Consider the following 10796-nt stretch of genomic DNA (forward strand, 5'->3'; position numbering starts at 1 on the left):
GAACTCCACTGTTTAGTCAGAACCTTGAGCTACTTCGCAGCTCAGCTCACTTTGTTCTCCCAGAATGTATGCTTTTACTTCCAATAAACCTTTGCTTTGCTTGTCAACTTCATAGGTCTTGATCAATTCTTTGTTTGAACATCAAGAACCTGGGCCCGGAAATTTCTGGGGATCCCTGTATCCATGCCAGTAATATCTGGAGTAGAGAGAATTGTGAGATTCTTCTCATTAATATTTTATAGCCGATCATCCTCTAAGCATATTAAAAAGTCAAAGTGATTGTTGAAGGTCATAGAAAATCCACAGGGGTAGAGTTCATTAAAATTGCCATTCAAGGAAATTGTTTTACTGGATTGTGTGGGTTAATTTTTAGACTGGTATTTCTCTTGTCAACAACAATGAAAAGAAGTGACAGAAATGAAACAGAAAATTTGGGGAATTTAACAAAATAAATTTTCACTCCAAGCTGAATTATGTTAATATAATTCTAATCCAAACCGTTCACCTTCTTTGGAATTGTTTTTTCATTTCCCCCTGAGGAAATTTACAGTTTTATAATGTAACTACATAGGTCATCTGAGGACCCAAAATAAGGTATCCAGGCACCAGAGAATGTCAAATTTAAAATGCAAATCTATTTAAACCATGCAAACCTTAGTGGTATATTCACACTAAGGATAAAATGGAATTTAATGTCACTCTCTTATTTTTTGTTTCCTCATTCCATTTTCTTTGGAAACACTTTTGGGATTTGTTAAGGGTCACTGAGAATTATTCTTGATGCTTTGAGGAACAGAACAGGTAATAAGAAGGTGGGCTTGCTTCCAGTATGTCAGCAAATCAGCAAAAAGGTGTGCACAGCCCAGAATGTAGGCTCTAACTGGGGTTTCTCAGATGTGATTATAAGGACTGGAGTAGCATTGTGAAGTATCGGACATTATGAATAAGCATTGCAAGACGGCATGGTTGGGTATCCCCTTCCTGATGGATTTTTATATTTGGTGTGGTTATATGTTCGATCTCCTGATTGGCTCTTTTAAGAATTTTGGGAAGAGCTGGAAATGTGACTCAGTGGTAGAGAGAGCACTTGCTTACCATGCAGGAAGCCCACGGTTTCTAGCACCACAAAAAGGGGGGAAAACTATGCAAGAATTTGGGGAGAACCTCTAACTTAAGGTGATGTGTTTCCATACTCCAACCACTTCTGAAAAACTACAGTCATAATAGAAATTGATCAACACTCACTGTTGTGGGTATATCATAGTTTGAGGGACATGGAGTCAGGCTGAGTAAGAATCTAAGCTCTACCATTCACTTCTTCCCTTAGGCAAACTATATAACTTTCTTTAATCTACAAAAAAATTATAAGAATATAACTTTATACATTTTATTCAGGATTTGTGATAGTAAATCTGAGTATCCTCTTGATTAGATAAAGAGATGATTAGTTAACTAATAAAGCATATTTCCAATAGAGTCATAGAGGGTGTTTCCAGAGACAACTGGCATGGGGGACAGCAAGCTGAAAGTGAGCAGCATGGTCCTACAGACCAGGGCCCCAGATGGAACAAAAGCAGAAGAGGAAGCCACACAGTACCTGCAGGCTCTCTTCTATGAGAGTAGGTGTGTCTGTTGCTTTGCCCATCACCCATGGACATCAGACTGGCTTCTTCAGCCTTTCATCCTGGAATCACCTCCAGTGACCCTTCAGGAGGCTTCCAAGTGTTCAGCATAGAGCCATGACTACATCGTTGGTCCCTCTTACCCTGAGACTCCAGCTTCTTGGCCAGAGGGATTCAGATCCTTCTTGGTTTCTCTGGCTCTCCAGCTTTCAGACAGTCATTATGGGACAATACAGCCTTGATGATGTGAGCCAAACTAATAAATCCACCTTTAAATTCATACATATATACATGCATATATATATACATATATATGCATAAATATGTATGTATATACACACTCTCTTTATATATTCATATGTTACATTTAATATATATAATATATATTCTATGGATCCTATTCCTTTAGAGAACCCAAATACAGTGTTAATATGAAGACTAAATTAGCAGTGTCTGACACAGCACATGCAGTAAACATCATTTTGCTGTTATTATTATTCAAACCTTTTGGCTATACACAAAATCAACTGCAAATTTGTGGCCTGTTAAGGAGTTTTTCAACATGTTTTATGTTTGTAAGCACTGAATTATAAACCTGCTATCTCTTCCTTGGCCCTGGATAGAAACCTGTTTACCAGTCCCAGAAGTCCAGTGTCCTAGATTTTGCCCTGCCCTGGTACTGTCAATGCAACATGACCAATGCTTCCTCAAATAAACACAGCTGCAGGATAAAACAAGTCTAAACTCCTGAAAGAATGGGAAAGGAGAGACATTAGGGAAACTTCCCTGGAAACTGAATGACTAGGACCTCTCATTTTGGCCCATGTAATAAAAGAATAGGAGTCAGAGGACTCCAGCCAACATGTAAAGCCAGAAGTTCTTCCTTACTCTCTTGCTTCTTGCCTGGTTTGAGAAGTAGGAGCTCTCTTTGTGGTGCTAGGCACTGGAGTCTCTTCCAGCACTCCAACTAGAGAGAAGGTCTCTTGTTTTCAAGTCAATATGCCATTGTATCCAGAAAAGGAAGTGTCAGCCAGCCTAGAACACTCTGGAGCCAATGCCCAGGATGCTTGTGCCAAGTCCAGGGGACTAAATAGGCTCTCCCCACACGCTCCAGGCTCCTGACACACTGAAGCACTCATACCAGTTGTGAATCACATTCCACCTGCATGTAGCCAAGAGCGAGCTGGTGGAACAGCTGTTGCTATAGGATTTGGTGAGCAACAGTATGGAGGGCATCTGGCAATGAAAGGGAGACAGTGTCTAATATAAAAATAGAGTGAGCCACTCTATTTTTATATTAGAGCAGGACTGAAGAGAGACCCAACCAAGAAAAACTGGGCAATGTTCTTCTCATGCAGCTTAAAGGATCAAGGCCTGTCTCTGTAGCATGGTGGTATCCCATGCTTCCTCAACCAGGGACCAGGCTGGGGAGTCAGGGAGTAGGACTCTCAGTTTCAGCACATTGGTCCTCTACTTTCTCCCAGAAGACAAGTAGGTTTTGTAATGTGAACATATGTCTGATCTAGTAATGCTGGACACCAGGGAGGCACCAGTGGTTTCTGTGGTATTCTTGTTGCCAAGACATGGGGACAGTCTGAATCCCTCTAAGATTCCTGCAGTACTCATGGGCAGGCACTCTATGTCACAAGATGCCAAGAACAGATGAGATGACAAGATCCCTAGATGCAGAATCTTGGTGGGGCAGAAAGCCTACTTGGGGGGAAATCACATTAATATATTCACTTTTCTTATTTCCTGATATCCAAGATGTTAATTCACCAATCAAAATTATGGAAAAATTATAATACATAAGATGCTTGTGTGTGATATGAACATTTTTGGGTAAGGAGGAGTGGGAAAACTCAGGAAAGAAATCATGGAAATTCCATAATGAGAGTTCAGGGGATTCCAACACAAATCTTGCTGAGTGTGGTGGCACACACAGTAACCCAAGCTACTTAGAAGGTTAAAGCAGGAAGATCTTTTGATCTCAGGAATTCTAGATCAGTCTGCATAACATAGTGAGACTCCAATCTCAACAACAACAAAACATCTAAAAATCTCTTTCAAAATGTACTTCTTTGAGCTGGGATTTTATATTACATTGCCATGTCCCATGATGCCTCAGGACCAAGTATCTCAGGACCCTGAGATCCAGACTTACCCACACTTTGTCCAGAGACAAAGAGAGATCCCTTCTGCCTTCCAAAATTTCCTGTGAGAATACAAGAACATTCAGATGCAGTCGTACATGACTGCAATCCCAGAGACTTCTGAAGCAGGAGGACAGCCTCAGCAACTTAAGGAGATCCTGTCTCAAAATTTTAAGAAATGGAATGGACTGGGGAGGTCACTCTGATTAATCATCCCTGGGTTCAAGTCCGAGTCCAGAAAGAACAACAAACGAATGAAGGAACAAAGGAATAAAGGAAGATTGCCCATGCCTGGGCTCTCCTAGTGTCTCTCCTGTGCCCATTCAATCCAGCAAGGCACTCCAGAGATAGCAAAATGGACCTGAGTTTCTGAAGCCCAGGCCCCTTAGTTGCCTAACCTGAAATTTTGTATGGTTGGAGAGTGTGAACTTTAAATTGGGCAGGGACTACCAGGACCCTGGGAGCAAGAGACAAGCAGGCTGTCTGTGTGTCAGGGGACTAGGTCTCTAGTCCTTGGGGTCCCTCAGCCTGGCCCACCCCAGCCTAGTGAACCTTCTGGTAATGAATTCAGCACTTTTTCCATGGCTCTCTCGAACCTCAGAGCAGTTCACCTGGCTCCAGCTCTCTGCACACAATTCTGTCACAAGCCAGTGAGTAGGACAAAAAGATTTTTGAAATATCTCAAAGCCAGAATATTTGCTTGGAGAAGGAGAAATAATAATAATAATAATAATAATAATAATAATAATAATAATATCATCCACCACTGGATCCACATTGACCCCAGGCCAGACTCTGCAGTAAGAGCTCTACTTAAGCTCACTGATCCCCAGCTGATAACTTGCCCAACAAGGAAATACCACTACCTCCTATTACAGGTAAGGAACCTGGGTGGAGAACCTGTTAGCAAATGACAGGGTCTGCACACCCAGTCAGTTTGAATTCAAGCCCATGCCAACTCCTCTGCTATACAACATGACATGGTGATCCAGGAACCCCAGATCCGGGCATTTCGAAAGCTGGACCTGAAGCTTCCTGTTTGTGATGCCCCTTCCTCTCTTTTAAAATATGTGTGAAGCCTAAAATAAGCATTAAATGGGTAAAGTTAGGTTTACTAGCCAATGAGAATCATGTGATATCACCTTACAAAGGAACCTTAGTCTCTTTGACCACAGAGTTGAAGGATTCTATAAAGATTCAGAAAAAAATGTTTGCAAGACTATAGAGTCCATAGGTCACATAATTGACCTACTCATTTCTCAGGAAAAGGAGCTCCATCAAGTCAGAAGCTAGTACAAAGGCCAAGAATCTAACTTGGGCCCCACACTCCCACTCCAGGGCTCCTTCCCTGCATCACCTAGTACAAAGAAGTTATAAAATTGTGAAGTGAAACTAGACCATTACTTTCAAACACTCAGTGTTCTATTGCTCTGTGAATCTGATTCAGGGACATGACAGAGTGTGTGACATTGGCAGAGAGAGGCTAGAATAGCATTTGGAATGTGCTGGGAAAAAAAACAAAAGTCACCCAGAGAGGAGCTGCTCAGTAATAGCGATGGCTTCCTTCATTATGGACATACGTTACAAATACTCAAGGTTAGTTGTTAGTGTGTTGTGGGCACATGTGAAGTGTGTCACTTCTGTGTCAGAGCATTTCATTGTTGGTGGAAGATATTCCAGGTGTCATTCCCTGGCCACATAACTTTAAAGCCCACATTGTAGAGCCTCCATCCACCAGGGACTATGTGGACAGGTCCCTGAAACCCACAGTGGACATGCAGCATGAGAAGGCAAGAAACCTCTTCATGTTAATTCGTAAACATTATGCATCTATGGGGGCTGAGGCTGTAGCTCAGTGGCAGAGCACTTGCCTAGAATGTGTGAGGCACTAGGTTAGATCCTTAGCACTGCATAAAAATGAAAAAATAAAGGCATGCTGTCAATCTACAACCACAAAAATAATTTTTAAAAAATCATACATCTTTGTATTACTGCGGCAAAACCAAGCCCATCCTTACTGGTTCTCCCACAAGTCCCATCCTTTGCCCATGTAATAGTCAAAGCTGTTGCTCATCTGAAGAGCATCACATTTTCTATACAAAGACTCCTTCTATATGGCTGTTTCCACTAGACAGGAATGTGCTATGACCTGACCCTTAAGTTGCTAGGAAACCCACCTTGCTCCTGATCTAGTGCTCCAGAAACAAAGACTGTCCCTCCAGGTAAAACTGGCCCCCAAAGCATTTCTTCCAAATGTTTATATTTATCTTTTGGGGTATGATGGATAGAGAAGTGGGTTGATCTCAAGGTGAGACACTGGGATCAAGATTTTTGGAAGAATGGCAGTATTAGAGCTCAATAAATGGTCACTTGCATTAGAATGGCAACCACTGATACTCCTGGGTACAGGGCAATTAGAGGGTGACAGTGATAAACCAAACATAGCACTTTCTCTCCAATTGCTCAATATTCAACAATCTAGTCAGACAGAGGGAATCAGCAATCTTTCCAGAATTCAAGGAACAATGAAATTAACCTGTGCTAAAACTGGAAAACCATCAACTGATGGGATGGCCAGTTCTTCCCTGTGCCATCAGAGGGGGTAGCACACAAACGCACAGTGTGAACTCAGCATGGAAGAATAAGTGGACAACAAAGGACAGTCCAGCAGCCTTTGGCCCAGCAATAACGCTATTCTGACCATGTTGGAACAGGTGTGCATGAGGTGTGGTGTGGAAGTGAAACAGGAGGGCAGGCCCAGAGCCTGCTGCCAGAAGCCTCAAATGCCTGCACCTCTCCCTCTGGGTCTTTGATCAGAGGCCAGGGTGAGGAGAGAGGGGCACACCCAGTGGTTTCCATTATCCCCTGTCTGAAAACATGTGTCAGAATTTGAAATGAACATAGGTCATGTTGTAAGCACACATGGAGCAGAGACATCGCCTTCCCAGGACTTCTTCCCAGGTTTGACAGTGATCTTTACACCCCAGACTCATGGATAATGTCAGAGGTCTAAAGCCAGGGAAGGAATGGATGGTTGCTGAGATTCAGAGAATGAGTACATGAGTGTAAGCTCCAGGAAGGCAGAAGACAAGACTATGTCTGGCGTACTCTCTGCACCAGGCACAGGCACCAGCTTGTAGTAGCCACTTGACCCCTAAAACAGCTTTCCTGTGCTAACACTACTATTGGGCTTTGGGGACATGAGAGCTCCCTCCTGTGAATTTTAACACTTTCCTATTCCAAGAAGGCCTTGAGACCAGCTTGGCACAGCAATGGAGGCTGCTGGGAACAAACCTCAGCCTCCTTCTTGCCTTTCTAAAACTAGTCAATAACCGGCCACGCCAAGACCAGATGAGCTCCAGGTGTGCCTACTTGCCCGGCATCCCTGCCAATCTCACTTATCCCAAAAAGCAATTAGGAAGCCCACAAGTGAGTCTCTTGGTTCTCTTGACCAGGGATAAATCCTGTGACCAGCAATTCTATTGTACCTCTATATCTACCTCTATCGGGGTACAAATGTTCATGTGTGTTCATTTGAAAAAGCAATGAATGGTTTCTGATTCCTTAAGGAGAAATGACCATAATTCAGAATTACACACCAAAGTGTTCCATCCCCAGGGCCCTGAGGGACACTGGGTAAGATCAGCCATCATACACCTGCTTCCCAGAATGTCACCTCAGTCAAGGAAGTGAGGGTACAACAGAGACAGTGTGGAATCTTTTGTTCTCTTATTTTTCTTACTGGTATAGCCCCAGCACCTGAAACAATACCTATCACAGGGTATGAATGAATCACTAAATGAAAGAATCTGAAACACAGTGGGCATTATTAGGCATAGGAAGTCATAACTGAGAAAAGATGGTTCCTTTGAATGGTAGGAACTCTTTTTTTTAAAAAAAGAAAACATGTCACATATATTTGTATTCTACTGTCCCCTCTGAAATCCCCTGGGAAGAACAGCCAAGAGTCTAGGGAGCCAGGATGTTGCACATTCCCCTCAAAGTCCATAGAACAGCAGAGCTGGGAGGGCCAGATGCAGGCCTGAAGGCCTCTCTCTCCTTATACAGATGATAAAACTCGGTTCCAGAGAGGGAGGCTGACACACTGCAAGTCACACATCCAGCATCACCCTTGGTCCCCACACCAGCAAGAGCTTCTTTCTAAAAGCTATGTGGTCCAAATGAAAGAGCAAAGAGGATGAGATGGAGGAGACAAACCAGACAGCCGTGATGGACTATGTCCTGCTGGGGCTCCATGGGCACTGTGACGTAGAGGTGGTCCTGTTTGTGCTTTGCCTGGGCATCTACTGCATGAATCTGCTGGGGAACTCCCTCCTCATGGTGCTGATCATGCTGGACCCCCACCTGCACAACCCCATGTACTTCTTTCTCAGCTACCTCTCCCTCATAGACAACTGTGGCACCTCCTCCTTCATACCTCTCATGCTCACCAACTTCCTACAAATCAGAAGTACCATCTCCTTCCCAGCCTGTGCCCTGCAGATATTCTTGACCCTGGCTTTGGGTACTACAGAGTGCCTGCTCCTGGCTGCCATCACCTATGACCGTTATGTGGCTATCTGCCACCCACTCAGGTACACAGAGCTCATGACTGGGCAGATGTGCATGCAGATGGCAGCACTGAGCTGGGGGACAGGCTTTGTCAACTCACTGCTACAGTCCATTCTGATCTGGTGCCTCCCCTTCTGTGGCCACAATGTCATCAACCACTTCTGTGAGATCTTAGCAGTGCTGAAACTCACCTGTGGGGACATCTCCCTTAATCCCCTGGTATTGATGGTGGCTACAACCATCCTGACAGTGACCCCTCTCTTGCTCATCTGCCTCTCCTACATTTTCATCCTGGTTGCCACCTTTCGGGTTCCCTCTGCTTCAGGCCGGCGCAAAGCCTTCTCTACCTGCTCTGCACACCTCACAGTGGTAGTGATTTTCTATGGGACCATCTACTTTATGTACCTCAAGCCTAAGGCAAAGAATCCCAATGTGGATAAGATTATCACACTGTTTTATGCAGTCATGACACCCTCACTGAACCTCATCATCTACAGCCTAAGAAATGCAGAGGTGAAAGCAGCTGTCACAGCTCTGCTTGGGGGAGTTTTGCACACCAGGAAATTAGCCAACTTTACTGTTGCCCTCTGTCTCTGTCAGGATGAACTAACCTATCTTGTGGTAATGGCCTCATATTTCAGTGGCTTAAAACCAATCGATTTCTTAGTTGGGGTTCTGATCTGAATCCTTTTCTTCTCCTTTCTGATACCCATAATGACAAAGCAGTTACCATCTGTAACATGGCTAGGCATCACAACAAAAGGAGAAGAGAATGTAACACAGCCTGAACTGACCTTAGTTCCCACTCAGAAGTGACACATGCTACTTCCACTCACACTCCTTTGATCAACACCAGGCTCATGGTCACATCTAACATCAAGGACAGGAGATTCACATGGAGAATATGTGTGATAGGACAAGAGGACTGAGAGGTTTGTGAGTACCCAATGACCATACACTATGCTGCAGATCCTATCCAGATGCTCGTAGAGATTTGGTTTCCTTTTCCTTCATGGTGTTTCCTCACAGGCTGCTGCCTGATCAATCATCTCAAGAAAGCCCAGCTTAGCTCACTCATAGCTCTCCACTGGGTCATCCAAACTAGATTGGAAATGTGCTTCTTGGGATTTCCTTCCCTTATGGGTGGGCTGTGTTTGCCCATAAGAGAAATGCACATAGGGTGGAAGGCAAAGGTGAACAGCACCAGGCCTTGGGGGATATTGTGTTACCAATGCACTGGCTCTCCTAGTTCTGGCCATGTTTCCTCCTTCAGCTGTCCTCAGTCTGGGCCAGGTTCAGCTCCATGGCAAAAGGTGCCAGCTACTCCCTCAAGTCACCTTTGTCATTGAATTTGAAGGCACTGAGAGCCAGACACTGGTCATCCTGGGTTCTCCGTTGCCCTTCCTCTCCCCCTTTCACACTCAATTTTCCTTTTGACTGCCAGCCAGGAGACCTGGAGCAGCTTTATGCCCAACACCTAATGCAGAGGTACCAGTTTTCATTGGTTTCTCCAGCTGCTCCCATGACTGTGTCCATCTAGTCTCTGAATGAAATTTCTTACATCTCTCATAGTGGTTTTGCCATTTAATGTGAAATCCCAATTGATTTATCACTCTTGTGATCAACAATCTTTCGTGGTTCCCCATCACCACAGCATTAAGTTCAAATTCTTTTGCTTAGTCTTCAAGTTCCCCAGAATCTGGCTACATCTGCTTCTTTGGCCTGATTTCCTCTCCCCCTCCACACAGGCTGGCCCCTTACTACATCCTCTGCGCTTTCTCCACCTCCAGGTCTTTGCTCCTGCTGTTCTCAGTCACACTGGGATGAGATTTCAAAGCCAGCTCAGACACCATCTCTTTCATGCAATCTTCTCTGATGCACTTTGAGACTGTCCTCTTTACATCCTATGGCACCTTTCCCTTGGTACTTCATCCTTTCTTTTGTGCGATTTCACCACTATTTGAGTTCCCTCAGGACTGGAAGTCAGCATATCTTACCTATTTCTATAGCCCTCAGGGCTTTCCCAGGAGCAGTTTTTCTGAACTAAATGTTCACCCAGCAGCTCACCATTGGGGCTTGAGCTCTGTGGTGCTGAATATGCTATAGGCAGTTGCCAGTGGTCAGGAATTAAGAGTGTGGCTGTGTAAAGATATGTGAAATGAGCACTAACACAGCTGACCACAGCCCCATCCTTATAGAAGGCAGAGCTGGTCTGGTTCTTGGCCTGTCACCAATAAGACAAGCTAGGGGAGAGACAAGGGCTCTAGGCCTGGTTTGAGTGCTATACCCAGCCTGGTTTTATTGCTAATCCCCTCCCCCATGAACCTATAGGCACCTCAAACTCAAAATGTCCAAAATTGAGTCATTTTCAACCTCAAGTGGTGGGACCATCTCAGTGGCACCATCACCCCAAGTAAGAAACATAGTGGTTATCCTAGACCTTCTCTCA

At 44.3% G+C, this 10796-nt stretch overlaps 1 protein-coding gene across 1 annotated transcript; it reads left to right on the forward strand.

Annotated features, from left to right (window-relative positions):
• The first annotated feature begins 7978 nt into the window (after positions 1-7978).
• On the forward strand, positions 7979-9887 carry LOC143385697 (olfactory receptor 13C2-like). The gene is made up of 2 exons (XM_076841265.1): positions 7979-8968; positions 9792-9887. Exons 1-2 carry the CDS (start codon positions 7979-7981, stop codon positions 9885-9887), a joined length of 1086 nt encoding a protein of 361 aa, XP_076697380.1.
• The last annotated feature ends 909 nt before the right edge of the window (positions 9888-10796 follow it).

Source organism: Callospermophilus lateralis, chromosome 2 (assembly GCF_048772815.1).
Source record: "Callospermophilus lateralis isolate mCalLat2 chromosome 2, mCalLat2.hap1, whole genome shotgun sequence".
NCBI lineage: Eukaryota > Metazoa > Chordata > Mammalia > Rodentia > Sciuridae > Callospermophilus > Callospermophilus lateralis.